The sequence below is a fragment of the Oncorhynchus gorbuscha genome, linkage group LG26, assembly GCF_021184085.1.
Source record: "Oncorhynchus gorbuscha isolate QuinsamMale2020 ecotype Even-year linkage group LG26, OgorEven_v1.0, whole genome shotgun sequence".
NCBI lineage: Eukaryota > Metazoa > Chordata > Actinopteri > Salmoniformes > Salmonidae > Oncorhynchus > Oncorhynchus gorbuscha.
In genome coordinates, this window is record NC_060198.1 from 14303360 (window position 1) to 14324524 (window position 21165).

Consider the following 21165-nt stretch of genomic DNA (forward strand, 5'->3'; position numbering starts at 1 on the left):
ACACTTGCTGTATTTTGAAAGTTCTATATTTTGAAAGAGTAATTGCTGACATGCAAAATATTTTGAGACTGTATCAACAGTGGACTAATGAAACAAATCCCAAAAGATCGTTTGAGTGCCATTTGCCTAGGTAGTAGAAGCATTGGAAGACTTGGAGTCATCACCAGATTGCTAAAAGCTAGGCCTGTCTGAGTGTCTTTAGATATGAAAACATCAAAGTTGTGGTGACACGGGGTTGTTTCTGGACACAGTCAAAGTCTCAGATTAAAAACAAGGCATAGCCTACGGTCGCTACCTCACAGACCAACCAAGGTTTGTGAAACAAAGAGAAAAACAGGAACTACAAAATATGTTCAGACTGAGAATAATTTCAATACATGTCTGCGCAGTTAAACCCAGATGCTGTCGTGTCACGATGTGTTGGGTTTTATTAACAAAACAAACAGGAACACCCTTTTTCAACGGGAACACCCTTTACTGAACTTCCCCTTTCAGAGAATGGTTGAATACATAGTCTCAGGTCGACAGTGTAGCATTATTTCAATAAGTTTATTGTTGTGTTTAATTAGTGGATAAAGTTTATTTATTTATTTAAACATAAAAAATAAAAAAACATTTTACATTTTTTAATAATTGTGGTATCCAAATTGGTAGTTACAGTCTTGTCCATAAGGGATGGGACTCGGGAGAGGCAAAGGTCGAGAGGAGGAAGCACGACCCAGCCAAGCCGCACTGCTTCTTGACACTGCTTATTAAGCCGGAAGTCAACCACACCAACATGTCAGAGGAAACACTGCATACCTGGCGACCATGGCAACGTGCATGAGACCGGTCCGCAACAGGACTCTCTAGAGCCCGACAGGGACAAGGACATCCCAGCCAGCCAAACCCTCCCCTAACCAGGATCTCTATTGGCACAGCTAGCATTGCGATTCAGTGCCTTAGACCACTGCACCACTCGGGAGGCCTCCATTAGTGGATCATTTGTAAGTTGTTTTCAGAAAGCCATTTCAAATAAAGAATTTGTCAAACACCATTTTCTCTGGATTAACCGTGACTTGAACGCTTCAAAGTTTCTAAAACGTTGTTTCCCTATAGCGAATTACGTGACCTTTGCACAACTGTGTAAAATTGATACCAGCCTCAACTTTAAACCAAAAGTGAGGGCCAACACTGATGACTGGATCTCCCACAACAACAGGAGGAACTCACTGAAATGTCCAGGACCATCAGTTAAGCAAATGTAACCTCAGACTGTTGCATAACAAAGATAGTAGTAGTAGTAGTAGTAGTAGTAGTAGTGGGTGTGTGGTCTACTGCCACCGCCACCACGACCTCAGAGATTCTGAAGAAAAGGAAGTTAAAACGAGGTGACCAATAATAACCTTATCTGTGCCCCAGAGCCTCTCGGGCAAAACCATTCAAAAAAACAGACTAGGTAGGAAGAGATTGCAGAGATGCAGCAAAAGCTATACATGTATACAGTGAATAGATCAAGAGGAGATGCACACAGCTACATCACAGCAGTGAAATAACTCCAGGCCATTCCACTGGACAAGTCATCTCACCAACGTCTCGTCCCATTGGGAAAAGGGAGCTTCCTTCTTTGCACGCAGGCCTTTATTTATCACTGAACGACAAGAAATGTTCTGGACAAGACATTTATTTCCTTAAACTACAAAGTGACCATCACCTCTTTCTATTGAACCAGTGTCTACTTTACAAGAAAGATGAGCCTGCTCGGTGTTCAGTTTGGACTATTTGCAGCTTGGATGGTTGGTTCCTGGGGTTGGTTGAGTAACAACTGTATCCTCTATGAGAAGACTACTGGGAGTTCATTGGCCCGAACTGCACATATGGCAACCTCGGTGCCAAGTGCTGGGATGTATGAGACCTCAACCTCTCCATCATTCCGTCAAACTACCATGCCCTCTGTCTTGAGATAAGAGAAGGTTCTGTCCTGCAGTCTGGCGCTCTGCCTCAATAACCTCAAGAGCCTTTACAAACAGGGCTGTCTGCCCACGATTCTTCCTGAGACCTTCCAACGGTGTCTAGGGTGAAGAAACTATGTACTGCAGTAAGTGTTACAATTCATTACTTCTATCCAACACCTTGACGAACCTGGAGGAACTGTCTATTAATAACTACAGGCTTTCAGTAATGGCACCAGACGCATTCGGCGGGGGATCTGAAGAAACTCAAAGTCAACACCTGTACACAGGAACTCTCCGATTTGTTTTGTAGGATTGTCAATACGTCACAGTCATTGACGGGCCTGGACTTGACATCAGACGGGACAGTAATTTTGAGACACCAGAACTGCTTTCAAACAAAAAGGAGCCGTTCTTGAGCTTCCTTATTTCTATCGTCTTCAAGAGACGTTTAAAAAAAAACATTCCCCAATGCACGTCATTTAGAAGAAGGAGCATTCAAATGCTTTGAAAACATCTCATCTCTGTATTTACCCACTATTGATGAGGCACAGAAACAGCTTCTGCAGCCTGGTATTAAGAGATTAGGTTATTTTCCCTTTGGCGAGAAAAGCATTTCCTTCGAGTCAGTTTGTGAGACGGTTTTCAAACTCACAAATCACACAACTTGAATTTGATCACTGTAAATTCAGGAACTACACCACATTTGCAGTCAGAAAGTGCTTGGGAATAAAGACGATAATTCTGGTTGGATTTGGATTTCATGCCAGCATAAACTTGAGCTTGATACATTATTTGAAGAATGTCACCAAGATGAGTTTCCCTTTTTGACAAAGCTGAGCTTGGGTATTCTTTGTGACACTCAAAAAGACACCCATCATCTGGCTGAACATCTCAGCAGTTCTGTTTCACACATTTGGAGAGGCTGGATTTAGCAATCAATAAAATCACCACTATTGTCGACTTTACATTTAATGGACGTGGTCAATTGAGGTTCCTAGTGGTATCAAGATCTCACAGATTACCAAGCACATTTTCTATGGCCTGCGAAGCTTGGAGACCCTAACACCGGAAGATAACCCAGTTGTACACGTCGAAGGTCATGCTTTAATCCACCTTACTTCCCTAAAAAGAGTATAGATTTAGGAAACTTTCTCCAGTGAGCCAGAGCAGTGTAAATCTGACATACATTTTTGGAATCTTCCCTCAGGGTTTGAAGTACATGACAATATTGTCAGTGGGGTACACCCTGACCATTATCATTGGCAGCGACAGCACCCCAAAACCAGGCTTGTCCCTCCATCTCCGTACTTCCAAGACGGCTGTCAGCCTCACGGGCAAGACAGAGTGCTTCCTGTGTGGGTCTCACTTCGCAGCAAAGTACTTTCCCTCCCTACAGGAATTTGACTTCCAGTCGAAGCATTATGCCAAGTTAATGGACATGACTGACCTGAACAGGATTGTGCAGTTGAGGTATCTAAAGCTGGAAGAACTGGACATTTCGCTGCAACCAGGGCTGGCCATCATGTTCCACAAGGTGACCAGGCCGGAGAGCCTGAACCTTATCGACTGTGGAATCCTAAGTCTAGACAAGTTTTTGAGCCGGGCCCACCACTCCCTCAAGCAGCTGGCAGTGCGAATCGATGAGTACACCGTGATGGAGAGCTTCCCAGAACCCCTGACCAGCCTGAGGTACATGCTATTCGCAGACCCTCAACTGTACTACAGCTGTGAATGCTTGGCTAATCACCTGGGCCCAGAAACAAAAACAAGTTCAGGTCATCTTGTTTCAGGCCAGAGAAGCGGAGCTGACATGCAAAAATGCTAACGGTATCCAGAACTTTGGCAGATACTTGGAGGCCAACTGTACACTGGACCTGGGATTTTTCCTGTTCCTCTGCACCTATCTGGGCCCGCTCCACTTCATGCTGGTGGTCCTACTCCATCAGCGGGCTCTCTTCCACATTGCCCGAGGCTGGCGGGAGGAAGCATTGCGGAAGGCCAACCCCAGGTACTGCTATGATGCCTTTGTGTCGTACAGCAGAAAAGACAAGCGTTGGGTGGTGGAACAGCTGCTGCCCAACCTGGAACAGAGGGGGCCTCCCTTCCTACGTCTCTGTCTGCACAGCAGGGACTTCCAGCTAGGGCAGGACATCGTGAACGACATCACAGCGAGCCTCTATGGCAGCCGCCACACCCTGTGTGGGTTGAGTCGTCACTTCCTGCGCAGTAACTCGTGCTTGCTGGAGCTGAGACTGGCCACTGTCCATCTGCTGGTGGAGCACAGGGACTTCCTCATCCTGTTATTCCTGGAGAACATCCCACATAGGCAGCTGTCTGCCCACCACCGTCTGGCTAGAATGCTCAAGACCAGAACCTACCTGGACTGGCCCCGGGACACAGCCCTGCAGCCTACCTTCTGGGACCATCTGTGGACCAAACTGGCCCCTCCTGAACCACACCCCAGACTAACGCAACATTTATACCTGTATACCTACCTGTACCACAAGAGTATTCAATATTTACAGATGTGAAAAAGCACAATTCTTTAGCTTCTTTTTATTTTCAACATTTACAGATCGTTTGCTATTTTGTTGTTATTATTCTTCCCTTGCTTTGAATAAGCCTCCCGGGTTAGAGGGGACAAAAATAAGTATCACTCGTAGAATTTGAACTCTATGGTAGAACTCACCCATCCCATCTCCCAGGCCTCCTTCCTGGTTCTCCTCCCCGAAGCTGTTAACTCGGCTGGGCTGCGACAGGGCTGGGTGGTGCGCCCCTTGGTGGCCCATCTGGGACCTCATGGAATTCCCCATGTCCTCCGGCCCCTCCTCTTCAGTCTCTGGCACAACCCTGTGGGAGGCCATGACCCCACCAAAGAAGGAGGGATTGTGCCTGCCACTGTCGTAGGCTGGTGATAGCTGGGCCGAGTGATGCTGGTTAGACTGGCCCATGGCCGGGCCCCCACCTGGGTGCTGGGACGGCATCCTAAAGGGGAGCCTGGACACGCCGGGGTACTGTGGGGGGAAGGCCCGACCCACGGGATGGGGGGCAAAGGCCGGGTTGGGAGGCGCCAGGTGGTAGTTGAGGGGTCTTTGGCTTGAGTTGTCCTTGCGGTGGAGCATGGCGTTGGGGAAGCCCAGTCCATCTGTCTGAGAGTCCAGAGTCCGACCACCGCCCGGATCACACTCTCCCTGGAGCAGTTGAACACAGTGTGAGCTGGGCTACAAATCACATTGCTCATTTAGCCATACAGCAATTCTACATAATGAATTAAACTATATTAAACTTAGATACGTATTCATTTATCCATGTATCAATTCTAAATAGTTCATTAACTACGAATGGGTTAGCTGACAACGTCACGAAAACGATGCTTCACTCGGGCAGAAGTCTGTGTGTTGTTGTGATTCTGGATGGCCAGATGGATAGAAACGATGACAAGAAACTGCAATGTGGGGAATCGCAGGTGGCTCATTTCAGCTATTTTATCCTGTTCTTGATACCATGTGTTGTTTTGTGTTTTGACTGATGTCATGTTAATGCTAACATGGCTAAAATTTGCTAGCTCGCTAACCAACAATTGTAACGATGTATTAGAGAGAAAACAAGTGCTGATTGTGCAAATGTATTTATGTTTTCAATACAAATTGGAGACTAAATATAGTTTACATACCGTCAACAATCAAGCCAACCCAGTCTTTTGCCACATAGTTGTATACAGACAGGTCGTTTTTATTGCTTAACAACCAACGTCTCTATATCAATACTTAAATATGTGTGAGCAAAGAAACTCTTTTTTGAAATCATGTATTATTTGAATTGTTGCTAAATAGAGACTTTAATGGAGCCCATTGAAAGTTCTTTTTCTCATTGTGATAAAGCACCAACTAAGCCCACAGGGTGACTACAGAGCGAGTCAACAACAACGTACCGGTTTGTCCTTCATCTCCGAGGTCTTCCTCTCTGGTGTCTGTAGCCGGCTCTGCTCGGACTTTGCACTCCCGTCCATTTTACCTGAGGGGGGTTAAAAAAATGCAGACACCTTTTCAGCTTCTGTACTGTGTGTGAGTTACTGTGCTAAGACACCGACTTCACACTTTCTACCCATTTCCACATTGATGTACTACAACTTATTTGCTACACACCGTTTCTGGTGGAATCAGCCTGAAGCTCCTTGTCGGGACTAGTCTGCTGGCCCATGCCCAAGGGGGAAGGGTGTGCGACTCCGCTGTAGGGGATGGGCGAGCCCCGGTTCTGGGCCTGCAGGAGGTTCAGGTTGTAGGCCATGGCCGCCTGGTGGTTCATGATGCGTGGGTCCATGGCAAAGCGGTTCTGGTAGCCGGGCCATGGCAACTGGATGGGGACAGACTGGACACCACATCAATATAAATCAACGCACACGCATCAATACACATCAAATACACCTCGTCAGAGCAGATATGGTTGACAGGAAGCAGGTCAGCTAATTCCAGTGGTGTTCTATCGAAGTTCATTCTACAAATGTTGATTACAGTGCATTGTCCCTGTTACATAAATTATGAACATATCCCTAGAACCAAATAAGTGCAAGTCCAGGTAACAGATCATTCCTAAAGAGTGATGTTGGTACCTAGGCCAATTAAAGAAATGATACCTTTTTCTCATGGACATCCCAATAAAATGCATTGTCTTTCACAACTGACAATTTGCAGGAGATACTGTGTTGAAAAGTGAATGTAGCTTGCCTTGATGCATCACGCTGAACTACCATGCTAGATATTTAAGCAATAAGGCCCGATAAGGTGTGGTATATGGCCAATATACCAAGGCTGTTCTTATGCGCAACGTGGTGTGCCTGGACACAGCCCTTAGCCGTTGTATATTGGCCATATACCAAACTCCCGGGGTGCCTTATTGCTATTAGAAAAACTGGTTACCAACATAATTAGACCAGTAAAAATAAATGTTTTGTTGTACCTGTGGTATACGATCTTTGATATAAATAAATCAGCATTCAGGGCTCGAAACACCCAGTTTATAATATCAAATATTATATGGTCTAGACTAGTGCACCCCCCCCCATGTTCTGACGGTCTATGTGAAAAGCACAGTGGCTGATGCAGGTCGGAGGAAACAGACAGTGTTAAAATATTAATCTGGTTCTGAGATGGAGAGCAATAGGATATTGGATTGGACTCTGCTACTTGCCAGGCCAGCTGGTGAGTGAAACATATCCATTTATTGCAGTGGATTCAAACTGACTGACAACAGTGAGCAGAAATACAGAATAAAATTAACATTTTGAAAAGGGCAATTTTGAACAAAGCACATCCATCCATAATTTCCACAAAAAGTATTTTTTTTAAAGAGAAAAAGAAAAAAGAGGCAGTGGTATGTGAAGGAATGAAGACTCTCCAATTGTTTGCATGGTCCATAGAATAAACAAATTCCTATATAAAAGCATCTTCAAAAAAATTTACAAAAAAAGAAAATCTGCAAAAGAAAAAACCTCAAATAAAGAAAAATGGCCCTGAAAATAATATTTTTTGTTTCACAAAAAGACTCCAAATTAGTGCGGTGAAGAACATAAAAAAGGATTGCATCTATCTAACAAGAACATAATTTTAAAAACAGCCTTCCCCTCCGTGCGTCGACACAGCAATTTGCAATGCCAAATCATCATCCTGATTAAAAACGCTCATTCTATCAGCCATGTGCCATTATGGTTTAATGGGGAAATAAACAGCCTAGATTGGGTTAGATGGAGAGTTGACTTTCTTTCCATTACTGAGCGAGGAATAACGAGTGTGAAATCTCACCCTGCGGGCCGAGCTGAAAATGTTCAGACTAACAGAAGTCATTATTCTCAATTAACGTGTTGTTCTCCGTCTTGTTTTCAGAGGAGGATGAAGAAGGATGTAGACATAGGGCCCAAACACAAAGGGAACATGTCGAAATCAAGCTTATGGGGATTTTGGCACTCTATTAGCGATCATTACGCGCTGCTGAGTTTTCGTTAACAACTCGGCATAACACCAAAGCCCAACGGACAAGTTTGAATTAAATGTAGTATTGCATAATGGGTCCGTGTTTTTTCTTTGACTAATTAATCATGTTACAACCAAAAAAGTATAGTTTCCTTGACTCAAATAAAGTACATTTAGACCAAGAACGAACACCAACTGAAAGACCTGTGTAAGTCAGTTTTGTGTGTGCGAGTATGCATATGTGCTCTGCACACACAGCTAACCCGTTCCTCAACACCTTCCAACTCAAAGCAACACACTTAATTCATTCAAACCAAAACCCACACATTGAGTCTTTCCTCAACAATAAACTACAATTCCCAGTAGCAGTATACTTACGGGCAGTGGCATGGACATGACCATGTTGGCCCCGTAGACGGCGGGCACGTAGAGTATGCTGGCGCCCGTGTGGGGGTCTATCCTCTGCACAGGACTAGGGGACTTGCCCATGCCGCCAGGGGTGCCCCCCAGGGGCGGCGTGAACGCCCGGATGGGGTTGCCCATCAACACCGCAGGGTTGGGTTGAACTGGAGAGAGTTGGAGGAAGAAGAGGAGGAAAATAAAAGTTCATATCTGCTAATGATTTGCTACTCCTAAAGTGATATTCATTACAGCAGTGGCTAGTCTTGTTGCTAATCCTGAAAGATTTGATTATCTAGACCTAATCATTGTTTTGGTCTCTGTTATTTGTGCCTATGCAGACCAAGCCAATTTCCCCATGAGATAATGTTATTGTATTTTCAAACAATTGGTACTTCTTTGGCTATAAGATGTCTTAAATACATTTGAAACACAACAACGCTTTCACAACAACAATTGCACCATGTTGGTCTTCAAGTGTAGACAACTCATGCGATGATCTAGCAAGAAAGATACTTTTGTTTATCTATAATTCCTTGTCCCCCAGTCATGGATAAAGAACAGTTAACCTGACTTCATGTCTTCTCAGACTACACCCTATAATGGGCGTCATGCAGTGTTCTTATAGGAGCTGCCACATGAGCCTTGGGCCTAAAGCTCTGCAGTTGATGGGGGGGGGCATGATGGTAAGTCTCACTGTTCTCTTCGCTCTAGCTCTCCGTCTAAAGTGATGGCACAATATACCTCCTTTCTATCCAGCTCTCCCCTACCCCCCTCGTGCTTTCTCCATTACGGGGCGACTAGATTCACAGTGACAGCGCTCCTACACGGTAGGGTGCACTATGCTTTGTGCTACACCTCTCTAACCCGGAATCTTCACATCCACCTCTCTAACCCGGAATCTTCACATCCCAGTGAAACATGAACCATTGAGAAGTGAATCCAATCAATGGAAAATTAATAAATAGTGTCCTTCCTGTATTATGACTAAAGTAATAAGTATTTCTTTGGAGAAGAGGTTAAACACATTTCGAGTATGTTTGTGGAGAGATGGCCGTTTAAAGACTTGGACAGTGCTTCAGCCTCAAACGACATACAGCTAGAGTGTAGTGTTCTTGACTTTCTGCGAGTGGTTTGTATGGACTCCAGAAAGAGATACAAATAGACAAGTCAACACTTAGATGGAAAGAAGAGAAAAGATGGACACTCACCAAATCCTTCAGGTGGGAAGTGCTCCGTGTGGTTCACATGTTGACCTTTCCCCTGGAAGAGAAGAGAGAGGGAGGCATCCTTAGAAAGGGCTGGAGCGAGAGAAGTCCATAGAAAAAGAGGGGGAGGGATGGAGGGAGGGAGTAAGTGGAGGAGAGCGAGGCTCCCTATGTGACAAGGCGGGCAGGCAGCGGTAACCGTAAGGTCCGCGGTGGCCCACATATGTCACATTGGTCACAATGGCTACACGGTTAACGCTTTAAATAGCCAATGCTGTTGAATCTAAATGGCAACAACATTCTTGGAGGATAAAGCATCCTGCTGCAGCTCTGGAAGAATATAAAGCCACTGTGTGGATTCATGAGGGCGGCAGCTATAGTATTCTAGGGCCAGGAGTTTTACCTAACGTGACCCGACTTGTGAAAAGCGCTGATAGAAAGAATAAGCAATGGGTCAAAAACATCTCAAACATCCTGTTCTGAGGCAAAATAGGCTTTCATGTGGTGAAGTCATGTGGGTAGAAATACTACCGGCCCCAAGACATCAAAACGTCGTAGGTTTCCTATTTTCAGACTCCTCGCTTCTTTAAATCATTAGACCAATTCTGTGCTCATAGAAAGAAAGAAAAAGTCCATCCTATACTTGTGCCTCATTTCATAATCTATTCAGCTGGGAACTGGGTGTTCCATAGCTGTTACGATGGATGCATACTGAAGCGCTCTCCTTACGTCGTTACAGTGTTAAAGGACAGTATGCATTACGCATCTTTTTCAACTGTTTATAGGGCAATGAGGACTGACACTAACTGGAGTGAGCAAGCAAACACACACCATAGCCAATTTAGCAGACACTTTTATCCAAAGCAACTTACACACTCGCACAAGCACGCACCAACATATGTCAATTCTCTCCCTCTCAATCTACTCTTTTCTCTCGCTCTCCGTACAAAGAGAGGCAATTCCGTGCCACCAGGTTCCATTTTAATGCACACAACATTGGGCCGTATTCCATTTGATTCCATTTTTCAGACAACATCGTCTGACATTGATTGATTGTTATGTGACCAACAACACGGACGTTCTCCATCCAATTGACTTTAGGTGGATTGTAACCCGTTGTATTATTGATACACGTAGGAACGTACGCAGTAATCTACTTCAGCGTGTCTTAGCGTAGCCGAGCTGAGGCACACAGTCCCGCCTAGGTGGTGGTGTTAAACTGAGAACACTTGACGTGTTTTCCCTTGGGGGATGCGCCTCGTGATCGGTTAGATGGCGGGTTTGGTTCCCCCGGTTTCTGTTTAGACAATCGGGACGTGCTTCTTGTGGTTGTGTTTAAACTATTTAAAAAAAGAACGTGTGAAGTGAAAACAGGGAACTGTGGTTAAAACGAAGGGGCACAAACTGTAGTCAGGGACTGGGGTTCATTCAAATTTCGAGCCAGCAGATGATCTGAATTTAGGAGAGACTAATGATGCACAGCCTGGACCGACGATTGAGACCCCTAGCGAATGTAGTAACTACTAGCCTACGAGGCTAGAGAGTTGGCATTACGACTGTTATTACAAGGAATAAGGGCTAAGTTATTTGTTAGGAGTTCCGTGACAAACAGAGTGCACACTAGCAATAAAAACTACCTTTGAAAAACCATCGTAACACATGGAGGGAAAATTAGTATGAAGTTAAAAGCAGTCGCCACAAAGTCAATATTGCATCTAATAGCATAGGTTGCCTTGGCATAATGAGTCTCGTCTTGCCACATACAGCATATTCATAGCTGTTTAAATAAAATATGAACGTGTTATTTTCAGGGGTGAGATATTGTAGTTGATCTGTACTAGATTTAGCCGAACCATATATGATAAGAAATATGAGAGATGTGACAAGCAAAAAAAAAACATGGAAGTCAATAGTAAACGCTATCTTTATAGATGACTGTAGGAGCATGAGGTGACTGGATCAACGCCTCTCAATGTCACTCCGGCCAAGCCAACCTCCAGGTGCAATACACACAGGTGCAATACAGTGGCTAATGATAGCTCCATTGCACCTGCCTGGCATAGATTCTTATAGGTCTATGCCAGGCCAGATGACCAGTGCCACATAGCTAGTGAGGGAGATCGAGACAGAGCTGGAGGAAGACACCTTCAAACCAGGGGACACCGGGTGATGGCAGCAGCATTTCCTGCTTGGCAGCCATATTGGGCCAGAGATATTGGGAGCTCGGAACGAGTCTACGCAAAAGGGAGAGCAATGTCAGATGCACACTTGATGAAGATGGGCTCACACGGCTATAAGTCTGCTCATCCAAGATGGAAAACAAACCTGCTCGGGCACGTTTCTCTGTGCTGCAGCAGCGCCTCTAGAATATGCTTTTATCAGTGGTCTTTTAACTTATTGACATAAGATTTATTATTACAGCAGGTTATTTGAGTATGTGTATACAAGAGTGTGTGTATAGGTGTTGGTGCATGTCACACCTAGTAGGTAGTAGGGCTGGGCGATATGGCCAAAATACTGTATCACGGTACTATTCTAAATTTTGACATTATGACGGTATCTGACGTTTGTGAATAATACAAGTTCTAGTGCTTAGCAACAAATTAATAAACTTTCTCCTTTCCGATTGATATATACTGTTCAGCCAAACCAACCAAAAATAATAGGACAAAACTGACAGTGAAGTAGTCTTATTTGTAGGGCTTTTTATAAAGAGATTCAAAATCCTCTTTGGCAAACTCAAACTCTGGTATTTCAACGGTTTCCATTTGCATAGTCATTTGTTCAATTCCAGCATTTACACATTTCTTAATTTCCTGCATTAATTTCCTCTATTTAGTACCACCCCAAAAAAAACCTTATGAGAATAATTATTCTATTTGACTGTTTATTCTCAGCTTCGGGTGCAGTGGTAACTTTCACCACTAGGGGCAGTCGGACAATTTCCGGGGGTCTGTACTCCCAAAGTCGTTGACTGTTGTGCTTGCAAGTTAACTAGCCGTTCTCAGCTGTTAGCAGAAACTGGCGATAAAAACGGATGATTACCATAATTTTTTCAAGTCATTACTGAATAATTTAACGTTATAAATCAAACATGAAAATAGCTTTATAGAGGGTATGTAAAAATCCTACCCGGTCCATGAATGAATACTGGTATATTGTTTTTTAAAAACATTTTACCGCCCAGAGTAAGAGCCTGTATGAGGGATTGGTTGCTTATGAAATGTGTAAATGTGTAAATACTTTGTATGCGTGTGTGTGTGAGAGAGAGCCAGTATGCTCTTTTCGGTGTTACCGTGTATGTACGCACAAAGAAGTGTGTGTGATGTGGATATCCACTTCACTCAGTGGGCAATACAGGGGCTTGGCAGCTGTGGTGATTTAGTTAACCTTTACGCCTGTAGCCAGGACATCAGATAAACAGTTAACATTTTCACAGGGGGAAAAAAAGAAAAAGCAAAAGGCACTCGTACAAACTCAAGCGGTTATTCTCTCCTCGTCTTTTCAAAACCCACTTTTGAAAATAAAAACATGGTTTTGCGATAATAATTACAACTATCTAGAGGAGTTACTTGAGGAAACTACTCTTGAAGTAACCACAAAAAGTACAAAATGTTCCGAAATGTTTTCCAAAAAGGCCCGCGAGGGAACCAATTACGTTGTATTGAACTGAAATGAATTGAAAAGATGAATTCCTTGAGCTCTAAAACCACTGACTATGCGAGTTCTGAGTGTACTCTTGTACTACCACCAAGACAAAGATACTGATAGCCAGAGCCATGCATCCCTCTCATTAGGGCTCTGACAGTCAGGGAATTATGGATGAAGATTATTGGTTAGCAAAATGGTCACATTCACCCCCAAAAAAATAAATAAAATGACATACATCTCTCAATCAAATTTAATTATAGAGCATTTTTACAAGAGCAGTTGTTACACAATGCTTACACAGAAACAGAGCCTAAAACCCCAGAGAGCAAGCAACGTAGATGTAGAGGCACGGTGGCTAGGAAAAACTCCCTAGGAAGGCAGGAATCAAGGAAGAAACCTAGAGAGGAACCAGACTGAAGTGGCCAGTCCTATCCTATTTTTGTTGAGACTGACAGTTTCTCCTCCACACTTGACTGCATGTGCTGCTGCAGGAAAGGGGCGTTGCCTAAGGCAAACAAAGACTTGTTTGCTACAACACCTAGATTGTTTCAGCAACGAGCAACAAAGTTTCATCATGTTGTAAAGTCCATGTTATGGCAGAAACGGACTCAAATGCCCGGACGTCCTGTCTTCAATCAGCTTTTTGTTCCACACAACAAAACTTATACCATTTTTTACAGTTATGGTTATTTTATTTTCATGACTGTCTTCATCCATAACGGTCAGTTACATGGTTATAAAGTAATTGTGCCAGCCCCATCTCTCATCATTGTTCGCTTAATATACACTGAGTGTAGAAAACACTAGGAGTACCCCCTTTTGCCCTTAGAAGAGCCTCAATTAGCTGGGGCATGGACTCTACAAGGTGTCGAAAGCGTTCCACATGATGCTGGCCCATTCAGACTCCAATGCTTCCTACAGTTGTGTCAAGTTGGCTGGATGTCCTTTGGGTGGTGGACCACACAGGAAACTGTTGAGCGTGAAAAACCCAGCAGCGTTGCAGTTCTTGACACAAAAACCAGTACAATCAAGACCTCAATGCGCAGTACCTCCAACCTTAAGTATCCTATTACACCACCACACCAAAGACCCACAGCTGCTCTGCCACCCCTCCCCCCAGGCTTAACCCACTTACCTTCGGAGGAGACTGCTGTTGCTGCTGGGGCCCGGGCTGCTTGCTGGCCGTGTGTCCCTGGGGGTGTGGGTGATGGTGATGGTGATGATGGGGGTGCTGGGCCGGCTGGGGCCTCAGGGCGCGGGGGATGAACTCGGGCGCCAGCGGGTTGAGCACGTAGGTCTTCTTGAGCTCAAGGGCCTCCAGCTGGGCCTTGATCTGCTCAAAGGTGATGCCGTGCAGGCTGGCGTTCTCGTGGCAGATGGAGATGAACTTCTCCCAGAACTTTCTGTTAGAGGGGAGGAGAGGGGGGTGATGTGAGTGGCATGGACATATATGAACGTGTTCTCATAATACACTTTATCTTGACTTGTGAGTCACTTGGTTGCACACTTGCTGACACGCCGACTTAAGTCATTATGTCAAGAAATGCCTAGTGCACAACGCGCGCACGCACACACACACAGCTTCAGACTGAAGTCACGTAGATCACATCATTACACTCTTTTTGTTTACAAAGCCCTGCTCCTCTTAGGTAATTCAGCCTTTCATTTCCTTGCGTCTTACATGTGGAACGATCTACAATATGCTTTAAAATGGGAGGAATTGGTGCCTATAGGGCATTTCAGACATTCTTTTCACTGAAAAATGTCTGGTTTTTATGATTGTGTTTTGCTTTTTGTGTATCGTTGTGTACAATAATGTGTAGTTTAATGTGTTTATTGTATCTTGATGTGTATTGGGGTGCTATATACAGGGCTCATCTGGAAAAGACTCCCCGTCAAAAATGTTAAATAAAAGTCAAATCTTTAAATAAAAGTCAAATCTTTCACAGAATCTTCATGTGAATGGCTTCTACTTTCAGAATTAGTTTATTAAACCACCTACTACAGTAGATGGCTCCTGTAGCATAAATGAATAAATCATGGTTCACTGAAAAAAGGGCTATTGTAGGCAGCAACACCAAAGCAAATTAAGTTCTTTGTCAATTCAAAAGAACATGTCTTTAGTGGGGTTGTCATGTTCATAACAGATCAGTTCTGACGAGTAGACCGTGTACGAGTCTGTGTGTGTGGGTGTGTGTGTGCGAGCGTACGGAAACAACACAACTTGCATAATGTCCGGGTGAATAAAAATTACGGAAATTATTCACATATTTGCACATTAACTGCAGAACCTGTGGCCAAGGGAACATAAGCTGTCACTTATTTTGACTGCATCGAGTGGAGACGCCACGATGACAAAGCATCACTATGACGGAAGCTTGCGAGATTCACTACTCCCTAACTTAAGGGTCAGTTCCATTTCAACTCCATTTAAAGAGTAAATTGAAAAATCCTTGTAGAATATTAAATGGTATTGAATTTACATTTCTATCAATCTCTAGCTTTACTCTGAAAGAAAATGCAAGGTTTTTGTGCTGGTATCAAATGGAGGGCACCTCACAATTATGGCTGGTGTGGTACAGTGCACGTCTCTCGGAACACAGCGCTCGAACTCCAGTGGCAACGTGCATCTTCACTCCTTATTGTGGCTGGATGGGAGGTAGATGTGTGTCTGGGTTATACGATTGATCTGCAGTGACTTGCGAAGGCTATTTTTTGTTAAATCAGGCGTCAATAAGATGGTCGGAGTCTGTCCCTCCCATAGGCTAGACCACCCCCACCCCCACCCCCACCCCGTCTCATCAGATTACCCACATTTAAGGCATCGCTTCCATGACCCACATCCAGCCCACACAGGCGGCATGGACAGAGACAACACAATCTGTTCATTCTGAGTTAAGTCCAAATAGATGGCGAATTCAATTCAATTGTACACAATCCGTAAAACAAATTAAATTTGTAAATTCACCGTCAATTTGTTTGTTTATTCGATGTGCATTCATCAAGAGCGCGACTGTATTCCACACGTCACTCACGAAAGACCATGTGAATCATGTGAGCAATAGTAGAAGCGTCAAAAAAGATAAGAGAGATCATGATTTGCTTGGTGACATCTTTCACTGTGGAGAGTTATATATGTATTAGAGGTTGACAGATTAATCGGAATGGCCGATTAATTAGGGCCGATTTCAAGTTTTCATAATAATCGGAAATCGGTATTTTTGGGCGCCTTTATTTTTTCACCTTTATTTAACTATGCAAGTCCGTTAAGAACACATTCTTATTTTCAATGACGGCGTAGGAACGGTGGGTTAACTGCCTCGTTCAGGGGCAGAACGACAGATTTTCACCTTGTCAGCTCGGGGGATACAATCGTGCAACCTTACAGTGAACTAGTCCAACGCAGTAACGACCTGCCTCTCTCTCGTTGCACTCCACAAGGAGACTGCCTGTTACGCGAATGCAGTAAGCCAAGGGAAGTTGCTAGCTAGCATTAAACTTATCTTATAAAAAACAATCAACCATAATCACTAGTTAACTACACATGGTTGATGATATTACTAGATATTATCTAGTGTGTTCTGTGTTGCATATAATCTGACTGAGCAATACACGTATCTAAGTATCTGACTGAGCGGTGGTAGGCAGAAGCAGGCGCGTAAACATTCATTCAAGCAGCACTTTTGTGCGTTTGCCAGCAGCTCTTCATTGTGCGTCAAGCATTGCGCTGTTTATGATTTCAAACCTATCAACTCCCGAGATGAGGCTGGTGTGACCGAAGTGAAATGGCTGGCTAGTTAGTGCGCGCTAATAGCTTTTCAAACTGGGGTGGTTGTTTCCTTTGCTCTGCATGGGTAACGCTGCTTTGATGTGGTGGCTGTTGTCGTTGTGTTGCTGGTTCGAGCCCAGGGAGGAGCGAGGAGAGGGACGGAAGCCATACTGTTACACTGGCAATACTAAAGTGCCTATAAGAACATCCAATAGTCAAAGGTTAATGAAATACAAATGCTATAGAGGGAAATAGTCCTATAATAACTACAACCTAAAACTTCTTACCTGGGAATATTGAAGACTCACGTTAAAAGGAACCACCAGCTTTCATATGTTCTCATGTTCTGAGCAAGGAACTGAAACGTTAGCTTTCTTACATGGCACATATTGCACTTTTACATTCTTCTCCAACACTTTGTTTTTGCATTATTTAAAACAAATTGAACATGTTTCATTATCTACTCGAGGCTAAATTGATTTTATTGATGCATTATATTAAGTTAAAAAGTGTCATTATTACAAATACATTTTTATTTTATTTTAAAATCGGCCGATTAAATCGGTATCGGCCTTTTTGGTCCTCCAATTATCGGTATCGGTGTTGAAAAATCATAGTCGGTCGAACTGCCATGGCCATATCGAACTGCCATGGCCTCTCTCTGTAGTCGGGCTGCTTAACCTTTGTGGCTACCCGCTGGCTTATCTGACAGGCACAGCAGAGTGGTGGGTGTGTGTCCAGTGCCCTGTTCTTACCAACATGGAAGGGGGGGGGGGGGGGGGGTTCTGTGACATATCGAAAATGAGTCAACGCCCCAATCATCTCTCCCTTTCATGCTCCTCCTCTTTCCCACCCGCCATGTGTGTGAGAGTGTGTATGAGCGAGCGTGTATGCACATCAAGTGCGCCTGTACTGTGCAGCCTACTCTATGGGGCCATGACCAGATAGTCCATCTAAACAGAGCTTCTTCCTCGTTAGCGCTATTGATTTAACCGGGGGGGGGGGGGGGGGGGGGACATTTTCTAAACAACTGCCGTAGCCGGATGCCGCGAATGGCTGACGCTCAACAGTTGCCATGACAACAGGAGAGAGGGACTGCAGCTGGGGGTTGGTGAGCGCCGTGGGGGTGTTGTTTGTGTGTGTGTGTGTGTGTGTGTTTGCAATGGGGTAGCAGAATCTGTGCCCCAGCCCTGAAGACGCTTTGAATATGGGGAAAATTCAGACGTAAACAACACAGAACTAGGCAAAGTGTCGATTTTGGCTTAATACCATTCAGGGCAAAGATGAGAACTCTTATAGGTCACAAATAGCTGCACCAAATTCCATACACACCCCCCCCCATATTTCAGTTCCATTGGAGAACACCTAAGTAGTGCACCCTTGCCCCACCCTTCCAGAGCACATTGCTGATGTCAATGGCTTAGTCAGGGCCTGGCGTTATGATGTCATCTTAAGCTGACACTCCACGGGCGTGCATTGGAGAGGGTTTGGGGAGGGTGTGTGAATGAGTGTGTGGGGCAGAGGTAGAGCGAGCCAGCCTGGCAGGGACATATACCCCCACTGTGCTACTTCTTCCTCCTGCACAGCTGACACACCAACTGTGCCCCTTCCACCCACACTGCAAGCCGTAACATTTACCGTGAGCCTTCAGAACATGTAATGGAACATGAACAGCAACATTTCTAGTGCAATACATGGATGACTAGGACGTGACCAGGGAAAACACCAGACCCTGCTTGAGCACTATAAAATCACACCCATCCTACCTCCATCGCTTGGAGTAATCACTGATCTAACCCAGATTGATAGGTGTAAGCAACAGTTCTACCGTATAGCTTTCACCAATCCGGCCATGTCAGATCAGGGATTTCTTCAAGGAAGGATTCATTTAAGTAATCAAAAACAGGGCCCTAACCCATGACAACACTTCCTGGTTGTTTGTTTGTACCTGCAGCGGCCCACCGAGCAGAGCGCTATGGGGTCTCCCACCACGGCCACCAGGGACTGGGCGCGAGTGATGGCTGTGTTGAGCAGCTTGTAGTTGGACAGGAAGCCGTAGTCCAGGTCCTCTGTAGAGTCCTCCACCAGCTGCTCCTTGCGCTTGATGGCCGTCTGTTTGTGCTTGCAGGTGTGCCGCGTGCGCACTGTGCTCAGGAAGAGCACCCGGAACTGCTTACCTGGAGAGAGGGAGGGGAAGGGGGGAACATACAAGGCCAGTTCAGACCTTAGTTTTCAGCCAGCACTGAGGAGCTAGTGTGTTGTATGGTTTTAGAAATGAATTGCATTCATACAATGCTTTTTCATTAGGTCAATAAGTGCCACTGGTCATATTCAGTGTTCTTTCGTGGATATTAATCTCATAGAAACAATTACTAATTCATTACATAATAATAATTATATGATCCAAGTACCTCAGCCAGGCACTGACATCATTCATGACCCAAAATACGATCCAATTACTGCAGAAATTATTCATGACAAAGCGTTGGGAGTTTGGCAATACAATTATTATTTTTTTAAATCACACCCAAACTCCAGCTAGTGTGTGTGTACTGTACACCAACACCACATTGAGAAACAGAGACAACTGTGTGTTGTGAGATCCGTCCTGATCGCTGCATCTTCTCCTTAATGAGAGAGTTAATGAGCTGGAAGCAGCAGCGTATGGCTGTGAGAGTGTGTGTGTGAGAGTGTTTGTTGCCACTGGGAGCATTCGCCTCGTCCCGGAGACGAGAGAAGCTGCTAGCTGGGAGATGAGAGACAGACTATGTTAGGAGGGAAGATGTGAAGTGCTGCTGCCAACTGCGCCGGCCTCACATCTCACACACGGTCATTAAGAATTACGGGAGTTGTCGGGTAGAAATGGGAAGGGTCACACTTTAAAAACCTCTGCAGTCTTAGAATGCCAAAACAGAATTTGAAAATGGGAGAACAGGAAAGTTCCACAGTGAAAGTCCTGTAAATGCTTCAGTGTATGAGTAGTATGGAATTTGATCGTTACAATTCCATTGTGATTGCGGTAATTGACATTCTCATTCTATTTGATAGCAAATATGTGCCAAATGGCCGCCTGCGCCATGGGTTACAGTGGAATGTAGTGTCGTAAGTTAAATGAAATAAACAATTGTAAGGAAATGGATTAAATATAGTATTCTTCTCACCTTGGACGTTGAGCACCCTCTCCACGCTGACCTCGTGCATCCTCTTCTTTCGGAGCTCGGCGCGGATGCGGAATACCTGGTCGGCGTAGGGCGACACCACGCCGATGCTGCCCTCGTCCAGCTTGCCCCACGCCACCGGCCACTTCTTGCGCATCTCCTCCACCCGCTCCACGATCTCAAAGACCTCGGGTAACACAGGAGGGAGAGACTGGTTACAAGTGCCAGTGTTTCTCATAGATCATGTCTGAAAATCGGCATCTCTCTGGGGTGAAGCTTTCCCCTATGTACAGATCTTGGATCAGCTTCCCCTCCCCAATATTAGCCTTAACCATAAATGGTGGAAATGCAAAACTGACCCAAGATCAGCGTCTAGGGGCAACTTCACCCTACTCCCCAGTCCCTACTGACTACAAGGTGGGGCGCTTTTTCGTGGTCCTGGATAGAAACAATTGTCCTGGAAGGCAGGGCACCCCGCCTCGGCCCTGTTGCCTCCCGCCAAAAACCTTTTCGTCTTCCATTGGTGTCCACTGAATCTTTACAAGTGCAACGCAGGAGAAAGTCCATTGTAAGTTGTTGCCATTATTTATGACTCACCAAAGTACTTAACCAGGGCTTAAAACACTTAGAGAAAGCAGAGATAAAGAGACGGCGGAAATGACTGCTGCTCAAGGGGCCTTTTCAGCCAAGAGGAGAGAAGAAGAAAAAAAACTAGGAGAATCCAGACGTCACATCAGCAGACAAACAGGACACACGCTTAAATCAAGGCAACCTAAACCTATGACATGCTAATGTCGCGAAACCGTTTGACACAGGCGCGGTGTCATCAAAGGGAGGTAGGGTAATTCCTGTGGCGTCTATGACAGGTCAGCGCGGCGCTGTGATAGGAGTAGATCCAATTTAATTGGGCAGCTTCTGTCAGCTGGGTTCAGGGGTCAACTTGGCAAGTTGCCCCTCAGATTTAGCAGAGGCACCTCTCAATTTCAAACTCAGTCATTGGAGTGCCTGGTTTAAATGCTGGACTTTCACAAGGAATTAGCATTTAGTGGTTGTGTCAAACGTCTGGTTGTGAAGCGCGGT

At 44.8% G+C, this 21165-nt stretch overlaps 1 protein-coding gene across 1 annotated transcript in view; it reads right to left on the reverse strand.

Moving 5' to 3' along the window:
• The window catches only part of LOC124016470 (probable helicase with zinc finger domain), a 56764-nt gene that overhangs the window by 5314 nt on the left and 30285 nt on the right, over positions 1-21165 (reverse strand). Inside the window, 8 exon segments of the mRNA XM_046332045.1 lie at positions 4624-5125; positions 5866-5948; positions 6080-6302; positions 8279-8466; positions 9511-9562; positions 14294-14561; positions 18876-19104; positions 20089-20272. Coding sequence (XP_046188001.1) covers positions 4624-5125; positions 5866-5948; positions 6080-6302; positions 8279-8466; positions 9511-9562; positions 14294-14561; positions 18876-19104; positions 20089-20272 — 1729 coding nt within the window.